At 56.2% G+C, this 13,116-nt stretch overlaps 1 protein-coding gene across 2 annotated transcripts in view; it reads left to right on the top strand.

Moving 5' to 3' along the window:
- Nucleotides 1–13,116, top strand: part of COL5A1 (collagen type V alpha 1 chain) — a 124,219-nt gene that overhangs the window by 86,976 nt on the left and 24,127 nt on the right. For both annotated transcript variants that reach the window (XM_081150536.1, XM_081150535.1), the window contains exons 33-45: nucleotides 521–565; nucleotides 695–748; nucleotides 1,749–1,793; nucleotides 2,223–2,276; nucleotides 3,363–3,416; nucleotides 5,070–5,123; nucleotides 5,952–6,059; nucleotides 7,422–7,511; nucleotides 7,609–7,662; nucleotides 8,880–8,987; nucleotides 11,056–11,163; nucleotides 12,099–12,152; nucleotides 13,044–13,097. In XM_081150536.1, coding sequence (XP_081006662.1) covers nucleotides 521–565; nucleotides 695–748; nucleotides 1,749–1,793; nucleotides 2,223–2,276; nucleotides 3,363–3,416; nucleotides 5,070–5,123; nucleotides 5,952–6,059; nucleotides 7,422–7,511; nucleotides 7,609–7,662; nucleotides 8,880–8,987; nucleotides 11,056–11,163; nucleotides 12,099–12,152; nucleotides 13,044–13,097 — 882 coding nt within the window. The remainder of the gene's footprint in view (nucleotides 1–520; nucleotides 566–694; nucleotides 749–1,748; nucleotides 1,794–2,222; nucleotides 2,277–3,362; nucleotides 3,417–5,069; nucleotides 5,124–5,951; nucleotides 6,060–7,421; nucleotides 7,512–7,608; nucleotides 7,663–8,879; nucleotides 8,988–11,055; nucleotides 11,164–12,098; nucleotides 12,153–13,043; nucleotides 13,098–13,116) is intronic.

A 13,116-nucleotide genomic window follows, 5' to 3' on the forward strand; every position in this document is an offset into this window, starting at 1 on the left:
ACTACCACAAAGGGGCCTCGGTTCCATCAGGAGAGACGCAGACGCCCCCTGGATGCAGGATTTATGTATTAAATTGCGAGTGTGCTGGCCCGCAGAGCCTGTTGAAAATTTAATGGCTAATATTCTTAACTATAGCAAGAGTAAATTATGTATGAAGGCGTTGACGCTCTTCTCTTTTCTTGCAATAATGAGTCCCCACCCCTGGTGAGAGAGAGATGAAGGGGGAGGTTGGAGGGGGGCCGGGAGGTGCAGATGCTTCGAGGAAAGGAACCAGGTAACGGCGGTCAGCATCCATTAGACCGCGCGGAGAAAATTGAATTTCCGCAGCCTGTGAGGGAAACAAAGCTCTGTGTGCAGGAGACGCAGCGCTCCCCCTCCCCTGAAAGCCTCCAGTTAAAACAAAGACGAGAAGGGGTCCTTCCTGGCTCCTGATATTGAGCTGTTGCTTCATAAACCAGGAGAGGCCCCCACCCAGGTGGTTGCAGGCAAGTGACCGACCCATCTCCTTTTCTGATTCCAGGGCACACCTGGGAAGCCGGGACCACGGGGGCAACGTGGCCCAACGGTAACCACCCTTTGGGATGAGGGCCATTCCAGAAACGGGAGCCCGTGTGGGGAGCGGCCGGTGGACGGGAAGGCGGTCCAAGGAGGCTGGACGGTTTGAGCTGACCTTTCTTCTCTCCCATCTGTCCAGGGCCCACGGGGCGAGCGAGGCCCCCGGGGCATCACCGGGAAGCCTGGCCCCAAGGTATGTTTCCCGTTGCCTGTCTCCTGTGGTGGCAGCACAGACCCACTCCCAATGTGGCTACCAGGAGCACCTGAGGGTCTTCAGGGCCTTCTTCATGTGAAATAAAAGAAAAAATAGTTTTCTTGGGGGTATTTAGGAAGGAGCTGGTCACCTCCAACAGCCTTTGGACGAGTTAGATCAGATTGAATTGGGGGCTGTGGCAAAGCAGGGCTGGGATGGGCCGGCCTTGTGTTGGGGCCCTGGGGCCCTACAAGGTCAGGCCCAGCTGGGCTCTGGACAAGTGCCCCCCCCCCCCAGTTCTGGTGAGGAGGCCTCAGTTCTTTTCTTGAAAGAGGGTTTGAAAGCTGCAGAGAGATCTTTGCTAGAAATCTAAAGAAAGTTCTTTCTGCCGTGGGCGAGAGCCTGAGCTGCATTCGCCCCATCAAGGGGCGTGGACACCAACTCCTGCAGTTGTCAGTGTGGAAGTGACCTCAGCCAAGCGGGCCCCTCTGTCCTGTCCTGGATGTCGTCCCAAAGCACATTTCCGCCAAGGTGATGGGTCTCCCATTTGGCTGAGGTCCAGACCCAGTCTCCCCTCCACTACAAGACATATCCACCTGGAAGCTCTGGGTGCATTGCGTGGTCCCCGAGCATGCTCACATCACAGAACACCTGTCATCACATGCTAGGTGCGCCCTGCAATAGGTATCTGTGTCCTGTCTTCTTGGTTGGAGCACAGGCTTTGTCCCACAACAGGAGACTGTCCCCCTGGGAATGTCACAGCCCTGTTGACAGCAGCTCGTTGTCAGTTGTGTGTATAGAGAGAGGACAGGTGACCCTGGGGAGCCGTGGACCAGTGCCTAAAGTTCTCTGCTCTGTACTGATAATGGGGGACCGAGAGCAGGGCACAGGGGTGGTATGTGGCCAGCTGTCTCCCATCAGAAATAGTAATAGTAATAATAATAATAATAATAATAATAATAATATCAATAAGCTTTTCTTGCTTTCTCCCTCCCTCTAGGGCAACTCTGGAGGTGATGGCCCGGCCGGCCCTCCAGGGGAACGGGTAAGCACCCGCTGCCTTTCCTGCGGGGTGGGCTGGGGAGAGGGACCCTACTGACAGGGAGGGTCTTCCCAAAGTCTAGAGGGGGAGCGGGAGCCTGTGCCGGAGTCAGGTCGGTTCTTGGCCACCCGTCCACTTGGCCCTGGCCCTGGCCCTGAGAAGGGGGTTGGCTGGGACCTTGGGAACCTAGGCCCTCAGCCCTGTGCTGCCCCAGGGCCCTTGCCCTGTGGCCCAGCCTCCCAGCCCCCAGCCCGTGGCCTCGACCTTCTCTTCAGCTCTGGGGAGGGAGGAGGCTGGAGTCAGTGGGGCGGATCTGGGGAGAGTGAGGAACGGCCTGGGCGCAGGGAACTTGGGAAGACTCGGTGGGAGCTGCTGGCCCCACATGCTGGCAAGAGGCCGTCTGTCCTCAAACTGGCCATTCTCTGTCACCAGGGACCCAATGGACCCCAAGGACCCACGGGGTTTCCTGGACCCAAGGGCCCCCCTGTAAGTAACGGGTTTTCCTGATTTGGCAGCTGTGGCGTCGGGATTTTCTAGAGATGCTTGTCTTTCCTCAGGGGCCCCGCGCAGCCTCCCCACGGCGGGTGGTGGGTCAGTGGGAGGGAAGCGAGCCCCGGGCTGGGGTGCTTTTGGGGCAGTCTATAGCTGCATCTGTCGCCTGATCATCCTGCACTGGGGGCAGCCACTTCGGGAAGCACGGACCCCTCTCTCCTTTGAACTGTCGAATTTTCTCGTTGGTTCTGTGTTAGGGCCCTAGGACCACTGTTACAAGTACCACAAACCCAGTCACTTGAAACACAGAAAGGTCCTCTCCCACAGTCCAGAGGCCATAAGTCCAAAATCCAGGTGTGGGCAGGGCTGGTTCCTTCTGAGGCTTGGGGGGGCGGGGGAGACACTCTGTCCCACACCCCTGTCCCAGCTCTTGGTGCTGCTGGCAATCCTTACAGACACGCCACCTTGATCTCTGCCTTTGTCTTCACATGGCCCTTCCCGTCACTCTGTGTCGTCAAATCTCTGTCTTTTTATAAGGACACCAGTCATTGGATAGGGCCCACCTTGACCCAGGATGACCTCATCTTGACTTGATGACATAAGCAAAGACCCTATTCCCAATGAGGTCCCAGTGGTTAGGACTGCAAGTACCCTTTTGGGGTGGGCCCAGTTCCATTCACAGTAGGTACAATATATTTTGTCTAATACCACCCCCAGAAGGAAAAAACGTCTAATGAGGGAAATCTTTGCCTAACAGTTGCCCTAGAGGGCAGTGTTTAGGAAGGAGCTGACTTCTGGCCCAGATAGGCCTGGGTCCCCGTGATGCCAGCACCTCCCTCTGGCTGGACCTCAGGGAGCTGATCACCGCTCTGTGCCTCAGTTTCTCTCCCTGGGAGATAAGGGTAACAGCAGCGTGACTCTCAGGTGGTTGTGAGGGTTCAAGGAGATGATGCAGATGCCAAGCTCCTACGCGGAACTTTGTCTCCACGACCTGTGGTGATTACCTTAGAAATGAAATGGCGATGTTGTTGCATGCGTCTCAGAACTGAATGAAACTTCCTTCCTTTGCTTCTTGCCCAGGGCCCTCCAGGCAAGGATGGGCTCCCAGGACATCCTGGACAGCGAGGCGAGACCGTGAGTATTGGTGGTGCTGGGTGTCGGCTTGGGAGAGGGTGGTCAGCCTCTGGAAGACCCCCAAGATCCATCTTACAGCTTGGGGTGAGGCCTGTCTGGGGATAGTCTGTGCAGGCCAGCAACACATGTGACATCTCTGTACAGAAGGCAGGTGCCAGCTTCAAAGGTCACATGTAAAACTGTCATGACACAAACAAAATGCCACCAACACACTGAGTTCCTATGCGGCCAGCCTTTCTCCCTCGGGAATAACTTTGAGTGCAGCTCCTTGAACGATACGCTTTCTCACTGGAAGCTGTGGAAGGCCCTCCATTCCAGACTCTGTTACTTGGTTATTTCACACTGAAACCCCAGGAGAAGGGGCGTGGGCCTGGCACCAACCCTGGCTGCACCCAGCCAGGTCCTTCTGGCTGTGGCGTCGACAATGGGTGGGGTCTGGAGGGCTCCTTCGCCCGCCTCTGTTATAGTGAAGACAGGTGGCCCGTCGGGCTGGACTGTGGGCACCAGCCATGCTCCTGATCAGCGTCTTGGCCATCAAGACTGACCGCCGACCTTGCCCTTGCCTTTAGCAGTGCCCATTGCGGGCTTGGTCATCTGGATGTAAAGGACACTAACATTTCTAGTTGTAAGAAAAATGTAATTTCCTGCCCCAGGAGCCATTTGGGATTTGGCCCAGCTTCACGATGTGTCCATCGTAGACGTGTCTCAGCAATGGGTATGGGCACACCTGTGACCTTGAGGCTCTAGGCTCAGACCTTTCAGGACTCACAGGGCCTGACGAGCTCCTTGTCGCTGCCCTGGTGGTGGCTGACGGAAAGGCGCTCTCGTCTCTGCAGCCACTTTCTCTGGATCAAAACTCCCTGAAGGGCTCCCAGCACAAGCAGCCCCTCCTGGAGGGAGGTTTGATGCCGTGTTTAATACATTCCTTGGTGCCAGCTTAAAAAAATCCCGTCTCTCTAGTTCGCTGTGATGGAACCTCATTTAATTATACCTTCCCTGTTCTCTGCCGTGCGACGCGTGGTGGCTGATAAATGGAGATTACTTTGCTCTTTTGTTTATAGAGAAAAATGCAAACATTTCGCATGAGCTGTGCATATTTTTCTCGAATGCCATTCGGAGGAGACAGACGGGAGGTTTTGCATAGCATGTGCTTTTCTCCCTCTGACTCGTTCCTGAAAGAGGCTGGCAGAATCACTTTTCTTTGCTGGGAGAGTCATCGGGGCTTTCTGGCTGCCTCTCCCCGCTGGCTGCCCGCAGACGCAGGGCCACCCAGCTCCAGACCCACCTGGGACGGACATCTCCACGGGGAGTCCAGACTCACTGCCCAGGGAAGCTTCCTGGGTGCCGGCTCTGTTCTGCCTTTAAAAGTGGAAGCGGCCTAGGCCGTTCCTGCTCCTGAATGTGAGCCTAGGGATGAGTCCCGCCTGCAGCCACGAAAGTGTGGAGATCAGGGGCAGCCAGTGGCACTAACACAGCTGGCTGTGCCACCCTCGAGAACAAATGCAAAAACGGAGCGAGAGAAACGGGCCTCTCGAGCCAAGTCTGGGACATGTGGGAATGGGGATGGGGCTGGGGACAAGCCCTCCCGGGACCCGTGCAGGGGGGTGGTATGGTCCGCTGCGGCCGTCTCAGCGTGTGACTCTCTCTTCACAGGGTTTCCAAGGCAAGACTGGCCCCCCGGGTCCCCCAGGTGTGGTCGGCCCTCAGGTGAGATACAGCGTCCCCGGGTTCCACTGGCTGTCCTGTGTCACCTGCGCACACACACGAGTGAGGGTCACGGCTTAGGTGTCAGTTCCCCAGGATTCTGAAGGTGTGGATCCTGCTAATAGACATGCTAAAGTCTGGTGGTGCTTGTTTACATTCAGACATGTGCCCCGAGCAGGCAACCAGATGGCGGGAACAGAGGGAATGGTCCGGTGAACTGTCGCTGTGAACCAGGCAGGTGGAATGAAGGCACTGCCAAGGCCTTCGGGCAGTTGGGGCCAGGCTGGGCTGGGCTCAGAGTTTGGCTTCCATCCCATAGGCAGGGCCAGCTGTGCCCATGTCCTTGCTGTTGGTGTCCTCGGCAGCCTGATTCTGGCCCTGGGTCCTGAGAGGAGGGGCTTGCAGCCCGGACTAATGGCTCAGAGCAAAAGGCAGGGCCAGTCACCCCGTTTCCTGGGACGTTCACCCCTAATGGAGCGAGAAGTCAGATCCTGATCTGCCGCAGCCGTGGGCTGCGGGAACCGTGGGCACGCGCCTCTCCCATGGCAGACGCGGTCGCCCTGGTCGTCTCGTTGCCCTGTGATGCCTGGGAAACACGGGACCACAGCGTGGCACCAGGCAGCAGGCCACTGAACACATCCTCCCAGTTGGCTTTGGTCTTTTCCTTCCTGGATATTTACCTGAAGGGGAAGACTTGCAAAGCCACGCGAGGGTGTGGGCGTGCCATGGGCCCTTTGCTCTGTGGCCACCGCTGTCCTTAGATTTAGGAACATAAGGTTCCTCCCTTGTGCATCCCCTGACATTTGTGGCTGACGCTGACCTTCCCCACAGGGTCCCACAGGAGAAACTGGTCCGATGGGCGAGCGTGGCCACCCTGGCCCCCCTGGGCCCCCCGGTGAACAGGGGCTCCCGGGACTTGCTGGGAAAGAAGGGACAAAGGTGAGTTACTCAGACCTTCTATGCCAGGCTGGACTTTTCCTAAGGGATCCTTTTGGTACTTAGTCTGTTTTCTGCTGCTCTTCTCTGATCAATGTAATTTCTCAGACAAAGGCTTCTCACGCCAGCCCACTGCCCAGACCAGGAGCTTAGCTCCACTTCTGCTTGATTGGAAAGAAGGCTGGCTGACCTCCTGCAGCCGTGGACATAAAGGGCCTGGGAATCAAACTGTCCTCGGCTTTCTGCCCTGAGGCTGTGTCTTGTCCCCGGCTCTTCCCCAGCTGTCATACCTGCTCCCAGAAACACAAAAAATGCTCTGACACTTCATATGTCTGTGTTTGCTACAAAGTGACCCTTTAAAAAATTCCCCACAGTTAGAGACAAAAGAACAAACAATAAAAATAGAGGAGGGATGCATTTCTATCACAGCTCCCGGCATGGGCTCTGCGTCCCCTCTCTGTCCCTCGGGAAGCCTCTACCCCAGCCTGGGTGCCCGGGTTGGTGGTCATAATGCCTGTGTATTACCATAAAAATGAGTTGTCCTTCTCTTTTCAGTTTTTTGATAAGAGACACAGGAAATATAAGCTCTCCAACCTTTTATATGGCCACACGCAAGGGAGCAAACTTAAAAACAAGATAGAGCCAGTAAATACTGAAAAAATCATGCATACATATGTGTATGTATATGTATGTATATGTACTTGAATACACATGTATTTGAAAAATAGGGGTGTGTGTGCATAAAACATGTAAATAGGTGTTGTATACAAGTAGATACAGATGCAGGTATAGATCCCCTCACAAGGAGACCTCTCTGAGTTTGGAAAGGAGGCCACAGACATGCTGGTCTGGAGACCCCTGTGCTCCCATGTTGGACCCCAGAGAAAATTCTGGTAGAGAGCAGAGCTTTAATGTACCTCCCAGCAGACATTGGCTCAAGTGGTACATCTTTTCAGAAATGCGGTTTTGGGCTTGAAACAAGAGTCTTCAGTGATGTGTGCATTTAGGGCAATGCTCCCAACCTTTTGGCTGTGGATTCCTCTTTCAAGGACCCCAAATCCATGGGAAGGCAGACACGGGTGGAGCAGCTGCCTGACTCTCAGCCCAGTTCAGCCCATATGGTCCCAAAGGCCGTTAGGAGAGTCACGGGTAGAGTCTGTCCCCAGAACCACACACAGCAGCCTGACAACAGGCCTCCCAGGCGCAAGCTTGGGCCATGCTCCAGGGCATGGAGCTGCCAACCATCGAGTCAAGTCAGGACTCAGATTCCTTTAAAGCCAAGCACCCAGGAAGGCCCATGCCTGCCCCAGCTCACATAGAACCTGGTCGAGGGCATTGCTCACCTACCTATGGCTCTGATTTCAGGGGGACCCAGGCCCCGCCGGCCTCCCTGGGAAAGATGGCCCTCCAGGATTACGCGGCTTCCCTGGGGACCGAGGGCTCCCTGGTCCAGTGGTGAGTAAGGGGCCAGGCAGGGGATGGAGTGAGACACTGCCCAACCCTGGGCACCTCTCCCCGCAATGCCCTTGACTACGATCTTGTTGCTTTGCAGGGAGCACTTGGACTGAAAGGCAGTGAGGGGCCCCCTGGCCCACCAGGCCCCGCGGTGAGTGGTGCTGGCCCCCCACAAGCCTTTAACCACCCTCTTACTGAGAACCTACCCTGCAAGGGAGACAGGGGCCCCACTGTGGGTCCTTGGAATGCCGTGGTGGAGGAGTGGACTTGGGAGGGATATGGGCAGCGTATCCTGAGCTGGCAGCCGGGATGGCAAAGCAGCAGTGGGGTACTGGGCAGTTTGGAGGGAGGGCTGAGTGGCCCCATTGCGCCTGTGAGGGGCGAAGAGCAGCTGACATGCTCAGTGAGGTCTGGGCTGGGAGCAGCCAGGAAGGGAGCAGGCACAGAGTTCCGTGGCCTCTAAGCATGACTCGGGGTTGGGCTCCCCACATGCCCAAGGCTGCCAGAGACAGGTGAGCCCGCACAGGTGGGAGGTCCAACCCCAGAGCTGTGGGTCAAGGTATGCTTGCCTGCTATCTATTAAACTAAATGTTCCCTCCAATTTTAAGATTCCAGCTGGGAGAGGACCCAGACCGTTTGCTGTGGTCTCAGGGGACTGGGGCCACGTGAGGCTACGCCCACCCTCAATAGGCACACCCCCAGAACCCCGTTCTTGGCTGATGCTTTATAGAAACTTAACATCTGCTTCAATTCCCCCGCCTCCAAATGGGGCCCATCTGACAGCCCCATTTAGCTGCACGGATGTGGGGCCTCAGGAGCTTTCACCTAACCGAGTTATGGACCATTTGAGAGAGATGATGACCGGGAAGTCAGGTGGAAAGGAAAATGTCACCTTTCTTTCCAATAAAGGCAACAGTGGCCTCTCCATGCTGACCCTCTAAATTTAGGCCCAGTGCCCACCTGTCAGCAGTGCTCCAGGGGCAACACCCCCCATAAGACTTGGAGGAACAGGGTAGAATGAGCGCTGTGTCGGCAGGCAGGCCCCAAGCGTGGGGGAGGGCAGAGGGGCTGCTCCAGGAAGAGCTCGTTCCAGGCAAGCTCTTAAAGAGAAGTGTTCTCGGTCACTCGGGGTGGGAGAAGCGCACATGTGCTTGGAATTACGAGAGAGGAGGGCATTACGGGCGGAAGCTGGAAACATGGAGCCTCAAATGCTGGATGAAATAGTTTGTGCTTGCAAAGGGCCCTAGAGAGCTACGGTGGGCTCTAGAGTGAGAGAGTGGGTGGTAGTATGAGTGGGCGGTGCTTTAGGAAATCACATCTGTGCAGTTTGAGAGCCTTGAAATGAACCTATTTCTTGCCCCACCCCAGGGATCTCCGGGGGAGAGAGGTCCGGCCGGTGCTGCTGGGCCCATCGGAATTCCAGGGAGACCTGGGCCCCAGGGACCTCCGGGGCCGGCTGGGGAGAAAGGAGCGCCTGTAAGTACTACGTAGAGGTGCCGGGGCCTCCCAAGCCCAGCCCAGCCTCCACCCCGCCCCTCACTATGGCTATTTCCCTGGGGGTTTGCAGGATAGGGGAGGAGGTCAAGTTTGAGGTCATCCTCCAGATAAGTGTGTATGTTTCAGGTGTCCACTGAGGTCCGGGGGTGGGTCCCCAAAGTTGGCCAGGTTCTTTCATGGAGTCTCCTGAGGGGTGCTGGAGGGGTGCTTGGGAGCATCCCAGGCAAGGATCAAGCTATCATAGCTGCACATCCGTGCCCCAGCATGTGCAGACGCAGGGAGGGGCTAAGGACAGTGTGTCCAAACGTGGCCTCAGCCTTCCTTTGGGTCCAGGCTCTGGGTGCCACGTGGATGGGCCACAGTCACCTGCTGTGTGCACGGCCCGCCCTCCCTGCTGTCTTTATGTGAGAAAGGTGGACCTTTGGACAGGCTCCTCCTTGGTTGGACTGGGGGCAGGTATGTAGTAAAGGGGCGGGAGATGTGTAATGAGAAGATAGGGTTTTTTCTGGGTCTCAGTGAACCACAAGAGTATGGAGGCTTTGCGAGACCTCAAGGGGAGGGTCTTGATCTTGGTTTCCATGAAGGAGATTGAGGCCCCTTCTTGTGTAGACACCTCCTGGGCAGCCCACTGCCAGCCCCTCTCTCCTCTACCCCGCTCCCCCTGATGACCCACAAATGCCCTCTCTTCCTTGACCTGTGGCTCACCCCCATGTTTGGTTCTGCCACGCAATTTTGCAAACTGCCACCTGCCCCATGTTCAGTCAGCTGTGGGGACAAATTTCAGCTCAGACTTCCCTCTCAAACTCAGAATGTCAGAAGGCGCCGAGCTCTGGGGGAACGGGCACAGGTCCGCTGGTCTCCGACTGAGCGAGGACCCGCGTGTTGGTTGATTTGGTTAGAAAGGTGGAGGTTTCTTTGCACATTTTGCTCTGAGTGGCTCATGGGCAGAGAGAGGGCCCTGGTCGCCTCCCTGGGCAAGAACTCCCCCTGAAACTGTGGTGGGGACACCTGGGCCGTCGAGGATCCGTTCAGCATCTTGATGTCATTTCTGGTGAGGCATCGAGACGTTGGTCCCTGGCGGGCCTGCAGAGCCCATAGAGGTCACACAAATGCCGTTGGAAATGGTTTGGTTCATTGTTTGAAGAGTAAATATTTGAGTGGAAACCTCTCGAGAACGGCGCTATCCACTGAAAGCTTGTCATTCCCAGAACAGCACCAGAGAGGAGGAAAGGTCGAGAAAAGGTCAGGTGTCTCCCAGCGCGGCCAGCCGAGCAGGGGTGGGGGGCGGGGGCCCCCAGCAGGGCAGGCCCCGTGTCTCGGGCTCAGTGGGGGGAGAATCGGCCGGTGGGCACTGAGCAGGAGGAGCAGGCGGGAAAGTCTCATGCAGGGAGGGCTGTGTCGCAGGGGCTGGCGGCCTTCAGACCTGACACTGAACGCGCACGTGTCCCTGCCCCCTCGTTCTGTGCATCCATCCGCGCCCAGCTCAGGTGTGAGCATTCCAGCCGCTCAGCAGGACACGGTGACGGTAGAACTTAGTGAGGATCCTTACCCAGGGCACTGACCGGGAGAGAGTCAGGGTGATGAGGAAAGGAAGGCAGGGTGTGTGTGTGAATCGTTAAGTGTGCATGAGTGTATGGCACACCCATGTGTGTGACAAGTGTGTGTGTGTTTGTCAGGGTGGATGTTTGCAAAGAATTGAGGGTAATGAAGTTGGCAGGGGCTGGAACTCTGTCCTTCTGGTCTCCATGCTTAGATGGTGCCATACAGGGATCTGCTTGGCCAGGTTTGAATCCTGGCTCTACTGCTCACCACCTGTGCCTCAGTTTCCCCTCTGTAAAAGCAGCCCTTCCTAGGATGGGCATGGACGAAACGCACTGATGCACGGGAGTGTGTGGTGCAGGGCAGGTCTCAGAGTGTCTGACTGAAGTCCACTAGGACAGTGGACACGGTCACTGCCCAAGAACTGCCAGCGTCCTGCCCATGGGCCCCTCTCTGGGGGATGAGCTGGATGAGTTGCATTTGACCATGGATTTTCTCTCCTCTTTAGGGTGAGAAAGGTCCACAAGGCCCCGCTGGCCGAGATGGTCTCCAGGGTCCTGTGGGGCTCCCCGGTCCAGCTGGCCCCGTGGGCCCCCCTGGAGAAGATGGAGATAAGGTAAGGACAACTGAGACGCTGTCCTGCCCTCGAGTGATGCCCTGAGCTGGCCAGTGCCGGAGGTTGGAGCCAGGCAATCGCCTTAAACAAGGGATGCGAACCATGAGGGCTCCGGGGCAGAGCCACCCTGTGCCCACCCTGCGAGCTCGTTTTGGCGGATGGTTTCGGAATCACGCATAAATGCTGATAAATGAGATCCCTTTTATTATGAGACACCATATAATATTATAATTTATTAATGAGTTCGCGGGAACTTGGAAACGGCTTCCCTCTCATGTTCTGTTCATGTGTTAGCGGCAGAGCGAGGGAGAAGCTCCTGCTCCCGCGTCCTTTCGGATTCTAAACCCGATTCATTGAGCTTTCACTCAGCGTCTATTTTAAGTGTCTTCACTGGAATTATCAGGGCTCTCTCTCATTAGGGCTGCGCTTTGTAATTCCGATGCTATTACTGTGGCAGCTGGTGTATGATACTTCACTTAATGAAGACATTGGATTCAGCTGTTCAGTTTAACTTTCCATTTACCATAACCCTCCGGTGGCATTTCCGACGTCATCACCTGGCTGTAGACGATGCCGTGCTTCCGAGGGTGAAGCCAGCCCCCCCACAGGAACACGGGGAGACTGGGCTAGCTTCTCTGCAGGCGTAGTAATCGAGGTGTCGGTCATGGTCAGACAGCCTGACAAGCAGAGTAAATATTATCATTGGGATTTTACCACGTTTTCAAATCCTTTCAAGTTCTGTAGAACATCAGATCGGGACCTCGGCCCTTCGAGCTCTTGTATTAAAAAGGAAATCAAATTAACATGGAAACGTTTCCTCCTAGGAGACCTGTAGAGAGGAGATTACCCTTAATCACCACGAAAAAACGAATTATGGGGCACAGATAAGGTCCGAATGGTTTGTGGGCTGACAGATCTTCCGTATCTTCCCACAGGGAGAGATCGGGGAGCCGGGGCAGAAGGGGAGCAAGGGGGACAAAGGAGAACAGGTAAGGACCACGCAGGCGCTCGAGCAGGGCCACCGACGGCTGGGCGGCCATGGCACAGGGCCATGTGCTCGGCGTGATGGGTAGTCTGCCAACATTAGTAACTGTGATTAATGTAACCTTTAATATTTGAGAACAGATAGGACAGCTGATGGCGTTCATTCCTGTTAAGACCTCCTGCGTGTGTGTGTGCCTGTGTGTGACACGCCGCGTGCATGGGAACACACAACCATGTGCGTGCACGTCCATCCATCCGGGAGTGGGTCACAGGCAGCCCTCGCAGGCTCTGGGGGATAAAGGAAATCAAGCACTTTCGCCCTTGAGGTTTCCAGGTCTGCAGATGGGGTCACCCCTCCGATGCCGGGGTGCGGAGCACCTCCCAGAGGCGCACCGTGGCCAAACACCTCTGCATTTCCCCCTTTTTCTGTTTTTAATCTGCTGGAAATTCTGGCATATCCTTGCACAAAGCCTGTCCCCTGGCTGTCAGCTCCTTCCTGTGGTCACAGAAAGTGTCCTGTCTGCTGTGCAATGGGACACACACAGGGACAGGAAGTCGCAGTGTCAGGCCCGGACATTGGAGCCAGGCCCCAGCTCAGCCACAGATGAGCTGCATGGTCTCTGGCCTCGTTTGTAAAATGGCCCTGGTGGCCCAGGTCATGGGTGTGTGGTAGGAGCTAAGATGGTGCACGGTGGCCTCTAGCAGGACTTTGGTGGTAGCCACCCTTTACCACTGCTGGGAACGTGCTCAGGGTTGCACCAGTTCCAGAGCTGTAGGGTGGCCACATGTGGGGACTGAACTGACGACTCAGATGCCCAGCCCCTGCTCAGCCCAGCCCCTCTCCCTGGACCTCAGCCATGATTCGAAAAGCAACTGTGTCTGTCTTATCCCCACAGGGTCCCCCTGGGCCTACGGGTCCTCAAGGTCCCATCGGACAGCCAGGCCCCTCCGTGAGTATCTGTGGTTAAG

This window comes from Miniopterus schreibersii (assembly GCF_964146895.1).
Source record: "Miniopterus schreibersii genome assembly, chromosome: 11".
NCBI classification, from domain to species: Eukaryota; Metazoa; Chordata; class Mammalia; order Chiroptera; family Miniopteridae; genus Miniopterus; species Miniopterus schreibersii.